General features: G+C 43.5%; 1 protein-coding gene across 4 annotated transcripts in view; it reads right to left on the minus strand.

Moving 5' to 3' along the window:
* DOK5 (docking protein 5) overlaps positions 1 to 18,823 on the minus strand; it is a 158,333-nt gene that overhangs the window by 39,520 nt on the left and 99,990 nt on the right. For all 4 annotated transcript variants that reach the window (XM_008274150.5, XM_008274151.5, XM_089306994.1 and 1 more), the window contains exons 5-6: positions 16,193 to 16,382; positions 1,543 to 1,678 (exon numbers count right to left, since the gene is read on the minus strand). In XM_008274150.5, the coding sequence (XP_008272372.1) occupies positions 1,543 to 1,678; positions 16,193 to 16,382 (326 nt within the window). The remainder of the gene's footprint in view (positions 1 to 1,542; positions 1,679 to 16,192; positions 16,383 to 18,823) is intronic.

Below are 18,823 nucleotides of genomic sequence, written 5' to 3' on the forward strand. Positions count from 1 at the left end.
TGTACACAAGGCACAGGGGACAATCCGGGCTTCCCAGGATAGGTCATGCCAGTGGCACTCTTAGCCTGCTCTTAAAGTCCAGCCACCCCACAGGTTAAATCAGACATCTTCCAACTACCCTAATCCTACCAGGGAGAGCCAGTTCCTCCCAGATGGGCAGCTCTGTGTGGGTGTTTACAGCCGCGTTTGTGGGGTTTGCTTTATTTCACAGTTGTGCATTCCTTTAAGACGTAATGAATTCACTCAGCTTGAAGAAATTCCTGAATCATAATTCTACAGATAGTCCAGAGCACAATCCAATAAGAGTAGGAGCTCTGAGGGCAAGCTAATACATCTCACACATCGATACATCGATGGCTGTGAAGGTTTATCAGTCAAAGACAGCAAACGTATGGCTATGTGTGGCAGGCAGACTGGTTCTTTTTATTCCACAAAGTGTCATTATTCTAACTGGAATAATTTCTAACTGTTACCAGCTAGAGGGTTTTACACATACACACGCACACACACAGGAACTTGTAAAAGTTAACAGAAGTGAAATTAAAAGATGTACTTATTTTGATGCAAAAATTTTTTGAAATTCATGCATACACTAGTCTTCAAGAAGTTCATGGAAATGGGTATTTTGGGGAAAAGAGCTGCATGGATTTCAAAATTTTTAAAATTCCATTTTATGCTTTACATTTTAAAAAATTATTTACTTGAGAAGCACAGAAACAGAGAAAGAGAGATACAGAGACAAAGAGAGAAAGCACTCTCATCCAATGGTTCACTCCCTAAATGCCCACAATGGCTGGGCCAGGGCCAGGCTGAAGCCAGGAGGAAGAACTAAATCCAGGTTTCGCATGTGGGTGGCAGGAACCCAGCTACTGGATTCATCACTGCTACTTCCCAGGGTCTGCGTGAGCAGGAAGCTGTGATGGGGACCAGAGCCACCAGCACTTGAACTCAGGCATTCCAAAATGGGATGAGAATGTCTTAAGCACTAGGCCAAGTGCCCACCAACTTAATTCCATTGTCTTACAAACTGAAGTATCCTCACACACACACTCAAATCTTTGGCTTCCGCTGAAAAATCAAGAGATCAACTTTGCATGGAGCCCATAATCTTGTGCCAACCACTGTCTCGGGCTTCTCATTCCAGTCCAGCTTTTCTCAGTCCACCTCTCTCATTTCTGTCTTCACTGTGGACTGCGCTGGTATTTGAGCTTACTGTTTCTATTATTTCTGATGCAGCTATAAATGCATATCCATAGGTCGGTGACCCACACCCCAGTGTCTGCTGATCTCTGTACACACCCAGATTTGCTATAGACATACACAATAATCAAATCACAAAGCACACAGACACATGATGAGGAATACATGATGATAGTGTTACCAACTGGTCACTCTGGATGGGATTTAATCCAAATAATACATGATTGAGTACAGGAGTAACCATGTGTTCAAATAATGCTGGCCATATTTTAGGATAAAAATTTCCAGGTTGCATTCCACAGTGGCATATTCTGGGTCATAAGGAAGAAATTCCAAACATACCATTGAGTTTTTCACGCTCTGTAGCAAGCGCTCATGCTGCTCAGCTATGGCCAAGGCAGCAGAGTGAACTTTCTGATAGATGGCTTCACCGTCTCGCGTCTGAAAGATAAACAGCCCTTCTCCAGTCTCGCACATCCTGTGAAAGCAAAAACAAGAGGTGTCTGAAAACCCAGCTCTCAGCCTATCAGTGCACAAGAGCATAATCCACAAGGCTGTGTCTCTATTTTTCACAAGATTAAGATTCTTGTTCCTATTTGGAAATCGGAATCCAAACGGCCCGAGTGTCCAGTGAATTGTTAACAACATGGGCAGGGAACCCAATCACTCTAGACCAGCATGTACAGAATGTGGTGTTATTATTTTTAATCACCAAGCAATGTAGAAGGCTAATTTTAAGAACAGGCACTGGATGCAGCAGTTCAGGCACACTTGGGATTCTCCACAATGCTATCAGAGTGCCAGGGTTTGCATCTGGCTTTGATTCCAACTTCCCTCTACTGTGCCTCCCTTGGGAGGCAGCAGAGGATGGCCCAAGGCCTTAGGTCCTTGCTATCACATGGGAGGCCCAAATGGAGTTCCTAGCTCCAGGCTTCAGCCTGGCCCTATCCTGGCTGCTGCAGGCATTTAGGGAGTAAACCAGAAAACGGGAAATCTTTTTCTACTACTTGAATAAAAAAGGAAAATAAATAAAATCTAAAAATTTTTAAGCCATTTCTTGATTCTCAATCTAACCCCCACACTCCACCTACGCCTCCAGAGAGGCTGCGTGTGGCTGTATGCCACAGAGATAGTCCACAGAGAACTCCTCATCAGAGACGAGCCCAGGCAGCTCAGAAGGAGAAGGGAGATTCTACGCTTCTCTCAAAAGTCTAGCCTTCCACACTGACGATGACTTTCAGGATGCCTTCATTTCTAGCATCCCAGGTCACATTTGACTTCAGCTTCCACTTGGTGTGATGGATTAAAGACGGAACTTTTTAAAAAAAAAAAAAAAATACAAGCATGATTGTGCAGAATGGATGTGTGGGGACGAAAAGGAGTTCTTCAAGGCAGGCTAAGTGGGTTGGATACATGAACGTCATGTGTCAGGTTCACCTCCACCCCAGACCACTACAAAACAGAGACAAGCTTCATCAGTGAGGGGAGACTGGCACCAGAAGGGGGTAAGAACCAGACAAAGCAGGGTCGGGGGCAGGAGGCAGCAGGTTAGACTCCCACCTAGGACGCCCGCCTCCCCATCCTAGTGCCTGAGATCAAGTCCTGCCTCCCCACCAAGTCCAGCTTTCTGCTAACGTGTACCCTGGGAGGCAGCAGGTGATGGCCTAGGAATTTGGCTTCCAGCCACCCACGTGGGAGGCTTGGAGTGAGTTCCTGGCTCTTGCTTTGGTTTGCTCCAGCCTCAACTGCTGCGGGAATCTCTATTTCTCTGCCTTTCAGATCAATAAATCTTAGAAGAAAAAAAAAAGAAGAATCAAGCAAACGCTTTTAAATTACATACATATTAGTATACAAGAGAACTTCAAAAAGGTCATGAAAGTGAAATTAAAAGTTAAGTTTTGGTGCAAAAAAAATTGAAATTCATGCACATTTTCTTAATTCATATTCTTCATGAACATTTTGAAGATCCCTTATATACATGTATACTAAAATATATTTAATTATCATAATTATTTTTACAGAATATTCACAAAATCATATACATGGACATTAAAACATATCTGATTTTGGATATACATATGTCCATAGTAAACTATGAGGCTACTCTTGTTTGTTTCAATTATTCGAATGCATAGTACCATGCCTTCTGTGTCAGAATGGTATGCTGAAAAAATTAAACACCAACTTTACTGCCTGAGCCTTCCTTGTTAGTAAAATGGCGCAGTCTTATCTATGGCACAATCTACACCTTGACACATTTTAGGCTCCAGCCCCTCCGCCAGGTGGCCGCATGGCCCAACCAACAACCACCGATGTCAAGCTCCACACTTATCCTAATGGGATTCGCTGCTCTTGCTACCCTGCCTACCCCCTGGCAAAGTTTTGAAAGGACCTGTTCCTGAATACGTGTCTTTCTCTCTCTCTCTTCCTCTCCGTCTCCTGACCTCTGTCTGTGTCTCTCTTACACTCTCTTCCCTCTTTTCCTTCTTCCCCCCATCCCTCCAGTCTGTCAGGTTTCCCCCAATAAATTCTTTCCCTAACTCCGGTGTTTGGTGTAGATTCCTTACATCTAAAAAGCTATTTAACACAGCATGGCGACGAAGCTAAATTTCAACACAACACTGTTAACATTTTAAAAAATCTACCCCAGTCTATAAATTAATGTAACAAAACTCATTCTGGATTGAGTCCTGACTCCTGGCTTTGGTGACAGCTCAGCACTAGCTATTGTGGGCCTTGGGGGAGAGAACCATAAATAAATAAATTAAATAAATAATTTTCTACCTAAGAAAGAAAGACAAAATGCACCAAAGACCTCTAAATAGAAATTAAGCCTGTGGTTGTATCTGCTCAGTGGCCTGTGATCTTCCTCCGGAAGCCATGACCCAGGAAGTTGCTAATGAAGCAACCCTGACCTTTAGAGGCTCTTCCACAAGGTCTCCGCTACCTCCAGCCAGAGTGCTTTCATCTCGTTCACCCCCTCCAAATTCCTTTGTTTGGGACTGTTTCATAAGCAGCTTTCCAGCACACTAAAATGTTGCTCCAGGCCCCCATCAAAATTATGTAATGGGCTAACTCCCCAAGGCAGAAAGAAGAAAGGGGAGGGGTGGGGAAGAAGGGAGGTAAAAAGAAAGCACAGCAAATCAATCAAACAGGCTAATGGTCTTACATGATCTACTACAATGTCTGCTTCTCCTCCAGGGAGAAAGCACAGCCCCCAACAAAGATGCCTTAATGGGCTCACCCACAGCAGAACAGCAAATCCACATGTTTCCCCTTTTGTTTGGTCCTCAATTCCTTTCTTATCTTCCCCCATGGATTTTTAGCTGGACACTTGTCCACCAACCAAAGTGGTAGCAAATGACCCCATGCTCTTCCCTCGAGGCCTCAATACTCACACAAATCAGTGGATTCGAAAACCAGAGAAGATGAAATAATGATGTCTCTGTGCAGATAAAGTTTCAGATATAAGAATATCACAGCCATCATGAAGCACTACACTTTCGAATTTCCTAATAATTATTTTGCCTAAATGATATGCCTATCATTTCAAACCATGAAGTATTCAATTTGTCAAGAACTCAGAAGACATTGGGAAATCTGTTAATTCATCCACGTACCAATCATTTCCCAACAAACATAAGAGGCAAGAGCTTGGGCTGGGGATCAGCTGGCCAGAACCATTCCCCAGCTCTGGGACCCAGCACAAGCTATTTCACCTCTCTGTAACTAAGTGGTCTCATTGGTTAAACCACCATAACTATAATAACTCTCACCAAGACTTACTGCAAGTATTAAACACAATATGTAGAGTACAGAATGCACTCTTCAAGTAAGGAGTGCTTCCGCTACTGCACTGGAATGTAAGCTCCTATACACAGGGATTTTCTTCGGATTTACTCACAGCTTTTCCACTCCTGGCTAGGACATGGCATGGCTTATCAATGGACTGTGAAACAGTAGACGGTGCTTGGAGATGCCCTGTTGGAGGGCTGATCCATATTTCCTTGAGCAAGTTTGGAAGAGACAGCAAGAAACGCCCTAACAGAAAGGACTGCACATATCAAGTGTGCAGGTGCAACGCAGATGAGAAAATCCATTTGAGGAGAGGCTGTTGGGGCAGCCAGCGTGGCCAGGGTGCAGCGGACTGAACTTGAGCACCCTGAGACAATGGCATCTCCTTCAGCAAGGACATATTACACCAATGTACTTCCCAAAACATCAGGATAAGATTGGACTTAGGAAAAATCAAAGTAAATTATGGTTGACAGTGTTAAGAGGCGCACTTAGGAAATAAGTAAATGAATGTCACATTTCTTCACCGCCAACATGTATTTTGTCCATGTGTGTGCACGCACACATGTGTTTCGAAAATTTGGATATTGCTAGAAGAACTCATTTTGTATTCAACATATATATTTAAGATTTCCTTTTCTCCAAACACCCCTGCAAAAACAACTATTAAACCAGAGCTGAGTTGTCCATTTCCCATGACTGATAATAACTGAAAGAATAAGGTGCTGCTCCACCTACCGCGAGGCAGAACCTGACAGGTGCCATGCAGGATGTAAACAACATAAAGACTTAGCGTTTTTGCCTGAGAAACTCCGAATTTACCTGGTGAGACAAGACCTGCACATGTGAAAGTTCAAGAATAATATGGTTGACCGAGCCACAGTGATCAGAAGGGAAGGAATAATAGAAACGGAGTACAGAAAAGAGGGGTGTTGTCAGAGCTGCTGAGGGGGGCAAATCAGAGGGACCTGACCGTGGGAGAACCCAGATTAGGAGTCAAAAACCTGCACTTTTCTACCCTTTTGTCTGTAACACGGAGGTGAACTGAAACTACAATTGGAACGAATGGACTACAAGTCTCGTTCCAGCCCCAGGACCATTGCACTGCCAACAACACTGGGCAAGAAAACACACAGAGAGACAAGAAAGGAAACAAACAAGAAGCTTCCCCACATGGGATCTGGTAACTCCATTCTGAAGAAAAGTCTAGGAGGAGTGTTTGGAGCTGGTGGTGGGGACTCTGATACCAGGACCTGTGCCATCAGCACTATTGGTACCTCCCTGCCACTCTTCATTAGGTCCTGAGCCTTGTAGAAGGTTGAGTCGCACATCCAGCCTCTACTCACCGGATGCCGGTAGAATCTTCCTATGTGACAACTGACACTGGCTGGCAGCATTGACCAATGTCCCCCATCAGCTGAGAACTACTGAAATAGCCCACAAACAAGAGGACTGGGGAGGAACGGAGTTATACTTCAAGGCAAGGGGCTGCAGAGTTGAGGCAGCTTCTGGGTTCAAGGAAACTATCGGCTCACCATGCACCAGGCTGACAGGGGCATTCTGCAGCGGTGCCATCGCTGCCTTTCCTGTTCTGGTCCTTGGCATCATGGCCTGGTTGATCTCAGCTCAGGCCGATGCAAATTCCATTCCCCGAGGCCCTGAGTGAGTACTGGCCAGGGATGAGGGCAACCCAGCCCACGGCTGCTGTGAATGCTGTGAGCAGCAGGGTGAAAACCAGGGACCCACGTGAGACTCTCTGTCATTTCCCATTGTACGGCCGGGTTTCTGAGCGCAGGGCCGCTCGTTACATCAAAGCTGGCCTAGCCCTGACCACTGTGGGCTTCAGGGGAGTGAACCTAAGTGAGTCCTTTTTGTTTGCTTGTTTGTGTTAAGGTTCAAAATGGAGACTTAAGAGAAGTGATGTCATCATACTGATGTAACATTATGGCTGTATTACCTAAAATTTGGTAATACATTTTGGGAAACATAGATGCAGCTCCTAGGGCCTGCTCTGGGACGTTTGGGAGCAAGGGTGAAAGACGGAAGTCTCAATTCCAGCTCCCTCACATGGCAGAATTAGGACTCTGAACAACTCTAGGACTACTTGAAGCTTCTATCCCAAATGTGAGGAGTAAGACAACCTAGAGCTCTTGAGGTGCTGGGAGATCATGTTTGGTATTTGGCTAAGGCTCTGGCTTCATTCAGATGAGTGTTTCATTAAGATCTGTTGTTGTGACTTTAACCCATTAAAATATCAAGGCTGGTGAGGCCAGGCTTTTCAGGGGGACTTCTTAAGGGGGTCTCTGTCTTTTTTTTTTTTTTTTTTTTTTTTGGACAGGCAGAGTGGACAGTGAGAGGGAGAGACAGAGAGAAAGGTCTTCCTTTTGCCATTGGTTCACCCTCCAATGGCCGCCGCAGCCGGCGCGCTGCGGCCGGCACACCGCGCTGATCCGATGGCAGGAACCAGGTACTTATCCTGGTCTTCCATGCAGGTGCAGGGCCCAAGCACTTGGGCCATCCTCCACTGCACTCCCTGGCCACAGCAGAGAGTTGGCCTGGAAGAGGGGCAACCGGGACAGAATCCGGCGCCCCAACTGGGACTAGAACCCGGTGTGCCGGCGCTGCTAGGTGGAGGATTAGCCTAGTGAGCCGCGGCGCCGGCCAGGTCTCTGTCTTAAGGGAAATGTGGGAGGCCACATGCCAGAATAACTGTGGGGAGGAGAGAGTGGCAAAGGGACATGGGCATGGAGCAGGTGGGGCCAGAGGGAGACTGATGCTGGAGGATCCCGGGCAGCAAAACCAGGATAGCACCAACCCTTTCCTTGAGAGTGAAAATAGGAATTGAGAAACGGGATCTCCTTCAAAGAACACCAGCAGCTTTAGTGAGATAGACACCAGGTGTGTTACTTCCCTGGCTCCAGAGCACTGGGCACACCTCACAGGATCCAGAAGCTTCTTCAAGGGCTGGGTGAGCAGGACAAAGACACAGGTCCCACTTCAGGCTGAGCATGGCCTGTTTGTCCTCACCGTGCACATCACCATCACCATCACCAGATTTCCTACCAGTCAGAGAGTTCATCAACCTGTAGAGACCACTGCTCTTGCTTTTCGATATAAACCCGAACCCTTACTGTGTGGACTTGAAGATTTCTAGGGAAATAAAAAATGAGATAACGATCTGAAGTCACAGGACACGGCTAGTGTTAAGAGAGAGTGGCTGTTTGTCATCAAATGCATCTGTTCTGAATCACTTAACACGGAAAATCAAAGAAGGGTCGTTTTTCTCACTGTCGCCTTCTCATTTCATGACAAGAGACAGATCCGACTTCTGGTGTCAAGGAAGCGTTTTCACACGTCCTGCGAGAAACCACTTTGTAAGGCACAGGTGGGAATTACAAGTGCTTTTAACAGTTGCTGAACCCAAACATTATGTGCAGCTTTATCAGTCCCCGACAGGATGCAAAGCCCGTTTGGTAGATGGGGCATTTGCTGAAGGAGTCTTGAAGTCAACACGAACAAAACCAGACTGGGTGTCACCATCAGCCCGGATGCTCATGCCCCAAACTGAGCTGTTCCTGGAGGGTCTCTACCATCCCTCCTTCCCTCCTACACCCATCCAACCTGTCAGTAAATCCTGGTATTGTTACTTTAGAAACACTTAGAGCCTCGCTCACTGTAACCAACCTGCCTGCAGCCGCCTTCACCCCTCCTGTGAGGACCACAATGCCTTCCCCTAACTAGTTTTAGGCCAAGAGAGGAAAAAAAATTAAAAGATCATGTCACATCTTTGTTTATCACCTTCTGTGTAAAAAAGAACTCAACATTGTCACACTGCCATGAGCTCCTGGGAGGTGGGCTTTGCTTATCTGGGGGCCTTGGGCTTGCCAAATAGAAACATTATTGGGGGGGGGGGTGCTTCAGGTCACGTGATCCACAGGGCTCAGTCATGGACCATCAATCATCACGTCAAGTTTGGAGTCCCAGTAAGCAGTCTGCCCCAGCTGGCAGCACTCTGCGTATGCTGTCACACAGTCACAGGGGTTGACTCCCAGCACAGGGACAACAGGGGCTCCACCTTTGCTACTCTCTGAACCCCACCCTGTGCACTTCTCCCCCTGGCTGATCTTAATCAGTTTTCTCTACTGTGATACACTGTAGCCATGAGTTTAACAGCATTCAGTGAGCTCCATAGGGAGCCATTCTAGTGAATTATCAAATTTTAGCATGGTTTTGGGAACCTAGGAGTTTGCAATTGGTGTCAGAAGTGAGGGTGGTCTTGGGGACCATCCCCTCAATTTCTGCTGGACAACCCTATCCAATGCCCCATAGCGCCCCATCTGGCTGGACCTGGAAGCCCACTCCTTCTTTGTCATGCATTGCTCCCTCCTCATTCTGCTCAGTCTTTCTTGGAACACTTCCTCCTTGGCATCTTTCCATCCTTGTTTGGGCAGGAATGATTTTCTCCTGGATTCCTCCATGGCTCACTCTCACCCCTCTTCCAGGTCTTCATTCACCTTCTTTACAACCGTAGTCCTTCCCTGGCACTCCTATTGACCTCCTTCTTTACTTTTCACTGTGGGACACAACATATATATGACTTTTTTAAAATTCATCACTGTCCACATTCTCTCTATTGAGTTAGTTTCACAAGGACAAAGCACTTGCATGCTGCGTTCAGTTCTCCATCTGCAGTGCACAGAACCACATTTAGGCTGCACTGGGTGAACATCTGAGGAGTGACGCATGTGTGTGATTTCTTTCTAGAACGCTGAGGTACCACTACAAATAATGTGATCACACACACACACACCAGTAGGCCACCACCTACATGAAGACGGCCACAGGACAGGGTACACTGCTGAGCGCCCAACTTTGCCTCAAAGTTAGAAGAAAGTCATCTTTTCCATGGGATGACTTTTCCAATTATTGAAATTGCAGAGGCCAGCACCGCGGCTCACTAGGCTAATCCTCCATCTTGCGGCACCGGCGCACCAGGTTCTAGTCCCTGTCAGGGCGCTGGATTCTGTCCCGGTTGCCCCTCTTCCAGGCCAACTCTCTGCTGTGGCCAGGGAGTGCAGTGGAGGATGGCCCAAGTGCTTGGGCCCTGCACCCCATGGGAGACCAGGATAAGTACCTGGCTCCTGCCATCGGATCAGCGCGTTGTGCCGGCCGCAGTGCGCCGGCCGCAGTGGCCATTGAAGGGTGAACCAACTGCAAAAGGAAGACCTTTCTCTCTGTCTCTCTCTCACTGTCCACTCTGCCTGTCAAAAAAAAAAAAAAAAAAAAAGAAATTGCAGAAGCGCCAGGATAGATGGGACACAGCGAAGCTTCCTGCCGTGGTGGTAACCTCAGCTGTCTTCACGCTGCCTCACCTGGCACGGCATGGCACAATGCTGAAACACCAGGAAGAGGATGCCCATGGAGGTCACTCTGTGGACCGGAACAGAGAATTCTCCTTTCTGGTCCCCTGCATGCCTCCACTACTGGAATATTTGTAAGTGCACATTACTTTATAATTAAAATTATTTTTTGAGAAATGATAATGAAGAATGAATGCTATCTACATGGTGTACTATAGTTTCTACTCTCTTGCAGAAGAATTTCCTTTCTCCTGAGCAGGCCTGTCTGTGAGCTCCAGCACATCTGTGTTAGACTCACTCTACTCGCCAGAGCAGGGAGAACTGGGGATGCTGCATTGCTGATTTGCTTTCAATTCTTTAATAAGAATTAGAACATGCCCTGTAAGACGTTCAGAAATTAAATGCCTACGACGCTAGAATCACAAAGGAAAAGAAAATTCAAATATTCACTTATTCAGATAGACAAAGATTTCAGATACCCAAACAGAAAAATGGAGACTATTCAAAAAATACAAGAACAGCTATCATTTGACCTGCAAACTTACCAATTAAAGGAGGAAACAGTTTTTTTCTCCAATGAGAATTTATTTCAGCAGTTAGACTATGTCTAGGTGAAATATGCAAGAAATGAAAGCTTTGGTTCCCAAGGCTATTCAGACGCCTTTACATGCAAACAACTTTTTCACAAACTTATGGACTCCATTTAAGGAAAAGTAGTTGTCTATGCACTTTGGATTTTCATATTTTCTTGGCATACCTAAAGCTTCTTTTAAAACAATGTCAAGAGCATGAAAGAGATTCCCTCTGGCTGGTGAAGAAAGGCACTCATGGGTGGTAATTATTTGGTACATTCTGCCAAATGTCACCTGGGCTGCTCTCACTCCTGCAGGTGCAAAGCTCAAGGTATTAATTTAAATCAGTCAGGAGGTAAGGTGGAGTCTGACACTGAGGCTCGCCACCTCAGCAGCCGACTGTAAAATTAACGGGAAAATGTACTGGACACCTGCCACCCTTCTTTAAACAATAACATTTCAACAATGGTTGCATGGGGATGTTGCTGCAGTCAGAACCTCGTGTCAACTGGCTCTTCCCCGAGAACATCAGAGCTCCTGCCAGTCTGATGGGTACAAATGAAGCACTGGGCTGTGAAGTGGAAAAAAAACAAACAAAAGACTAAAGAAACCTCAAACAAAATAAGCACTACGTCTCTCAATCCCTCCAAACCAACTCAGTGTTCTTTATCTCCAAGGGCAATTCATCGTGCGATGGCACCTTATAAAAAATTTCATATTTCAACTCTGAATCTCCCCAAGGGAAAACACAGAGCTCTGGCCAGATCAGCTCATATTAGAGAAGAGGAAAAGAAACAGCAGGTGGAAGACCCCAGTGATCTACAAACCCTCACATTGCTGCCCGGAAACGACGGCCAGTCCTGTCCTTAGGTGTCTATACTCCAGAGGAAAAGAACACATAGGAATTTGCAGAACAAAAGTCACACGAAGAATATTTACACGCTAGTGCACAGCTCAGGAGGCGTGTGCAAATTACCAATAGCTTGCAAGTCTGAGCACAATGAAGGAGGCCTTCCTCACTGGCACCAATGAGGGGGCTAATATTCTGACACAATCATCCAAAATAGTTATAGAAAGCGTTGGCTTTGTGTGTATACCTTGCCTTCCTTAGCTCTGCAGAGGCTAAGTAAGACTAGTTAATTAATTAATTAAGCCTTCTCAGAAATGGATAGTATGAAAGCAAAGGAAGCAGGCATGAGCCCCAAATCTACCACTTGGTAGCCTCATGCCTTCAGGTGTCAACCATTTCCCAAGATGCTTCTTAAAATAGAAACGACAGTAACTCCTAGTTTATAAGATCAGAGAGTGGTTAAATTAAATGGTGCATGTAAAATGCCTGGCACAGTGACTTTCATACAGTAAGGGCTCAATAAATGTTATTATTTCCAGTGGCTCCAACACCTGCTGAGCAGGGTTTCTCAGCCACATAATTGGATGTGGTGATTCACGGTCACGGTGACTGTTTAGGGCAGAGTAGGATGCTTGGCAGCCTCACTACACACAAAGTGCCAACTGTACCTTCTACCCAAGTTGTGATGACCAAACATATCTTCAGAAATTATCAAGTTTCTCTTGGGAGCAAAATCACTCTTGATTGAGCACCACTGTTCTGGAGAGCAGCACTCTAATGAATAATATTGTTCATTACTCTCAAATAGCCTCATTACCCTATTTGCTTTGAAAATTTGTTAAAATCTACATTGTACATATTTTGGTAGTTTTAAAAAATCTCATATCCATTCCCTTTCTGATGGCAAGAATACCCCCTTTGTGTCTTGGGATAACTATCCTTGTTCTGGTTGTACTCTGTGGGCTTTGGACAGTGCCTGGCACATAGCAAATTTAATAGTGACACCCAGTAGTAATTTAGCTCTCTTCTCTGGAACAATGGTGTGGAAGGTTGCCACGTGCAGCCAGAATGAAACCACTCTAGAAGCAACTGGACTACTGAGTGAAGCCTTAGGTCACGATTTAGACACTGAACCAAGCCACACCTGAAATCATGTCTTCTTCCCGGCTTCAGAGTTATAATAGAATCCAGTGACTTTCTTTTCTGTGCCGGTCTGGATCGCTACAACTGCTTGCTCCATGCCAGGCACTCTTCCAGATGTGTTTACATGTGTCTTTATCTTATCTCCATAGTGTCTTTTGAGACAGTAATACATCATTGTCATTTCACAGAGGACAATGGAATCTCAACATGTTAGGTGACATACTCACGTTCTCACAAACAGTATGTAGTAGAACAGTTGTTTAATGCCCTTTCCTCCAATTGCCGGCCCAGTTTATTACAAATGACCCATTGTCAGTTTTGATGGGCGGAACGGGGCCTTTGAACAGGGATAGCTCTCGGTTCTAGTCCTGGATGTGCACAGAAATTTGTCCCCAGGCCTTGGGAAGAATAAATCTGGTGTTCTGGAAGAACATAGTGCCAAACCTTTTGCAGGTGCATGTTGGATATGGGAAGACTATTTGACCAGAGACTTAACTCCTGCTCACTTCTTGATATGAAAGAAGAAGCAAATTACATTAGTTAATAGGAAGCTGCCTTGTTTTGAACACATCCAAAAATAGGAAAGGAAAAAAATTATCTCCACTAATAAAGTAAGGCAGATATGAAACCTTCACGCTTGGGGAAACACAAATGATCTTATTATCCTGTGCATCTTGATGGTAACTATAAAAATTCATCTTTATTTGAGTTTCAGGCAAAATATAAAATAGTAATATTACCTTGCATTTAACACTTTCCATACCCTGTTAGCCTGAGTCCTGCACCAAAAGTAATCAGAATAGCAAAGATACTATTTAGGAGACCTTACTATGTCATCTATGTGCATGGCTGCTTTTACCTATAACAACCCTAACAGAAAGTATAAACTTACAAGAACAGTTAAGCACTTTGTCCAAGACAAACAATTAGTAAAGAATCAAGACTGGAACCTAGAGTCATTCTGACCCTCAAACCAGTGTTCTATACCTACACCACGGTGTTCGAGAACTCAGAAAGATGCTAAGAGCACATTCCCCATACTTTTTCTTCTGATCCTTTAACTTTGAGTCTGCACCAGCCCTACAAAGCATGGCCAGTGAACAAAAATGTCATTCAAAACCTCAATACTCTGCATGTTAACAATATTGGAGTACAACCGTGTGTAGCCTGGACTGTAGATACTATTGTCACCTAACTGCACTGTCCTTGGAAGAAATACCCAGAAAGACAGACCATAAAGGGGCCATCGGAGTCATGGGATAAAACGCTTTCATTTTCCAAGTCAGCACTTTATAGCTTTTGGTCAAAGAGCACTGAAATACTTCTGGAATGTATGTGCCCAATATAACCCTACTTGTCATCCACCATTTCTTCCACCTGACCTACTTTAGTATCTTCCCATATCCACACCTGTCCCCTCTGTCCTGTTGTCCACAGTGCTGTCACAGTGACTTACAGAAAATATGACTTCAATCACCTCTCTCTCTCTCTCTCTCTCTCTCTCTCTCACACACACACACACACACACACACCATGTTTATAAACTGTATGGCTTTCTATTATACTTGGGAGAAATATCAAAAATTTTTGAATAATTTTATAGATCTTCAGAAATTCTACTAGATAGCAATAGGAACAAATTAAATTTTTGCATGACATGAGTAGTAGTCATTTTATACCTGGAAAAGTCATAATTGCAAAAGAAACTTTGAAATGATCATAAGATACCATATATATTTAGTAAGGCTTAGCTCTCAGATATTACCATGAAAGCCATATACTTTTTCTCCTCTAACATTTCATAAAAGCAGTAAATCAAAGAATTGAAATGCTTGAATAATAGCTACCCAAAACAAGCCCCTAAGTCCAAATCAATACAGAATTCTCTGACACAACAATAGGAATGAGGAATGATATGATGTGTCTAGTCAATAGAAAAGTCCATTTCTATTATGAAACATTTTCCAGAGCTAGGCTTCACTGGTTACAATTAACACATAAAGAATTTCTGAGATCCAAAGATAGACGTATACCAACCTTACCAAGCAAATGCTTAATTTTCTATAAACACTTTCCCTTGGGGATAGTAAGTAACTGACAAAAGAAGAACATTGCTATAAATATTAAAGTTTTGTATTTTTAACATAAAGATATTGGTAGTCTGGGAGATCCACTGACTCATTTCCAGATACTTGAAAATAAAATAAACCAGAAAAGAGCTGCATTGTACAGAGGTATTTTAACACTTTCTAAGACAGCTATAAGAATATCAAATGTGGGTCTTATTTCTGAAAAGCAAAATTTAAATAATTGGGCTTTGTCTAAAATAGAATGAATGGAGAAATTTGAGGGGAGTGTTTTTAACATTGAGTCACATGAATTAGGGTCTTGGGGTGTTTACTCTTTTTATTCTCTTTATGCCCAATATTATATACCTGCAGGAAAAGCTCAACTTTCCTAAAGACTTTTTAAAGTGTTACATGTTGATGGTTTTCAACCTCAATGTCATGTCAGGCCACATACTGAAGAATCTACATTTTCTAAAACTTAGTCTTTAAAAAATTTTAAATGTCAAACTTGCTTTTGGTGTTTTACAAAACAGCCTATATTCCGAGGAAGAGTGAAAGGGACAAAGAAAATGAGATACTGATAAGTAGAACCACACTGTAGGTATCGATCAACCCAAATATTATTGGCACTGTCTTCTCTCTCCCAAATGAACATCCGAAAGGAGCTAGGGAAAGCCATAAATGTGCTTATGAAACAGTCACAATCAGCAAGTTTTAGAATGAACCTCTGCAGCGCCAGCGTCATTCACCACCTTGGGAGCAAAACAGACGGGACTGCAGGTCTGCAGCTTAAAGACCTGCACGGCTCCTTCTGGGAGGATCTGCCACTTAGCTCAGATGATAACACACACATGGAGTAGCCACAGGCGCGTTTCCCAAAACCAAGACGTTGACGTCTGTTCAGCCTGACTTAGTAAAACGGCACGTTTTCAGCATTTTTACCTCCCTCAACTTCAGTCTGTGTTACAAAACCAAAGTGGAATGAAAAATTCATAACACATTTGTGAAACATTAGGATCTCCCCCAGGGGAGAAAACGCACACAGATAGATGAAAAGCACACAACACCTCCCACGTGACGCGATTTACCACTTTCGGAGTTTCTGGAAGTACTCTGCAGGTGGGCTGCTGGCTGAAAACCCAGGCCTCATGGGATGGGAGACCGGGAAAAACAAACCAAAAACCTGGAAGAAGAGTCACTCACCTCCCTGCCTCAAAAGTGAACCACGTAGTGTCACGTCCATATCGCCGCAGGGCGCTTAGTGGCCATGAGATGAGTTTGACTCTGGGATTCTGGATGTCCCAAAGACAGATATACTCATATGTAATCTGCAAGGCACATTCGCCATGTACATCTAAGTTAGGAGATGGCATCAAATACACATTGAATCTCTCTGGGAGAAAAACAGAAGGTTAGTCTAAAATCCCCAGGAATAAGACATCAAAGACATTGCAGGAACACAGAAGCATTTAAAAATAATTCAAGCTCACATGCTAGGTTTTGGTTCAAGAAGATAAACGAGTCTCATAAATGAACAGTTCCAGAAAATGGTATTTTATATGCAGACCCTATTAAATCACATAATAATGATATAGTCTGGCTGTCAACATCACTAAACACTATTTACATGAGCAAATACCATTTTTAGAATTTTTAAATTTGCATAATAAAAAAATTTATATGCCAATAAAAGACTAAAGCAATGAAACCATTAAAAGCTATTTTTTTCCTGCCAAGCAAACATTAATTACACCCACACTTTTGTGTTCATAAAAGATGCAGGTGTATGATAATTGTTTCATGGTTTAATGATACTAAAGTTATAGTGATCAACTTATAATGTCTATAACTCAGTGAACAAAACTGGATCTCAAATTATTTAAATTAAATGCACAGTTATTATTTTAATTAAACTCAACACTAATCCTGACTAACTAACCAATAATTTGAGAAATTGCCACAGATAATCCAATGTTAACGAAAAACTTTCTTTGGCCAAATCTTGGAAAGAACATTCATTTGTTTGTTTGGATGATTGTTAAAATGTAACAAAGATTACTCTACACAAACTGCTTGGCCAATCACAGAAAAGAAATTCTGATACCCACAAATATTTCCATCACATTTCCAAAACATGCATTAGCTTATGAAATTACAGAATCAGAACCTTTAAGTGAAATATGAACAAAAATATTACTCCTATAGCAAACACATTTCCACTAATCCATCACTAAGGTAGACTGACTACATTTGACAAAGTATTGTGCCAGTAGCAATTTTATAACGGTGGTATTCAAAATTAATTGTTTTAAAAGAACCATTAGGATTTCCATAGATTTCAGTTAAATCTAGTCAACAGTAATGTAAAGACTGTGTTCATGGAATGTTCATATGTATCTACAATTCAAAAGTTTTCTAAATAATTTCAAATTCCCAATAATCATATTTTCTGCTTTCCAGTAACTGTAAGTTTTAGTATATATTCTAATGAGGCAAACTCCCTCCCAAGTGTTCTAGACCAAGGGAGAAAGACTTTCTTCACGAAGCAAAAGCTAAGAGGGGTCATCACCCAATATTTACTCAGAAGTTCTTCTGTGACTCTACCCTACTCAGGAAGCACAGCAGAGAAGTGGCGAGAATGAACACTCCAACCAGAAGTCATATCAATCAATAGCGTAAAGTGCTTTGACAGACATCACTGGTAGTTAGGTACCAAGCGATTGACAGAAGGGAAAACCAAGGCACTGAAGACTGGCCCGGGGAAAGTAACCTCTAGGCTCAGACAATTCTTGAATTCAGTTTATAGCACCATCAGGATACTGCTTCACAAATAGAGCTGTGAAAATTAAGTGCTGATCTGAGCCCTCTAGCTTCAAAACAACAATACTAATCAAAACCTGTCATACTTTCTTCTTGATGTTTGGCTCCCAGACATGTGTCTATGGGGCATTCTGAGTGCATCCACTCTGCCCAGGGGCGTTCTGATTTAGTGAACCAGAGAGGGAGGGGACTGGGGATGAGCCGTGTGACCCCAATAAACAACTCAGCCTCTCTATAGTTCCCTTTCCCAGCCTATAAAGAGGCTCCTTGGAAATAGTAGCACTCCTACGACTTGGTCAATAACACTGTCCTGATTACAGATTATGGTAGATAGGGTGTATCTGGTATAGTTTGATTGCAAACGTATCAAGAAGACACAGTTCCGCTGGGAGGGACAGCACTGTCCACTAACACTAGGGAGTGTGTGTTCTGGGGAGGGTCAGCACCACTCCACTTCTGCTGAGTTTGTATCCAAGCCAGGTGACCCCAAGCCCTTTAATGCCTCCTCATGGATCCAATCGTCTGCCTTGAGCAGAACCCCAGGACCCAGTCCACCCTGCACGAGGCTCAGCTGTTTGGAAACGAACAAACGATGCTTCCCTTTCAGGCTCACACTCTAAACTGACCCTGATTTCTGCTGAAGTGTTCGTGAATATTTTAGTCATTATTATTTTAAATGATTTATTCCTACATTGGGTGTTGAACTCAGAGTTGGGTCAAGTGCTTCAGTGGGAAAAAAAAATCATAGATGTTTTAGGTGGGTTTAAACTTGATGAAATATTCATGACATTTGAATTCTAACAAAAGCACGGGAAAATGCTCAGTAACATTACAAGTGAAAAAGGCAGGAAAAACCCCCCTACACTCTGAAATCTGTGCATTGTAAATGTTCATACAGACACACAGGTGTGGTCTAGAATGAAACATTAGGTAGTTATTGGAGTTGGAGCGTGCCTTTAGCTCCTCTAAGCTTCAGTTTCCTCATCTGTAAAATAGGCAAAGGGATAATACTTA

The sequence above is a fragment of the Oryctolagus cuniculus genome, chromosome 11 (assembly GCF_051225735.1).
Source record: "Oryctolagus cuniculus isolate XC-2025 breed Fujian yellow rabbit chromosome 11, ASM5122573v1, whole genome shotgun sequence".
Lineage (NCBI taxonomy): Eukaryota > Metazoa > Chordata > Mammalia > Lagomorpha > Leporidae > Oryctolagus > Oryctolagus cuniculus.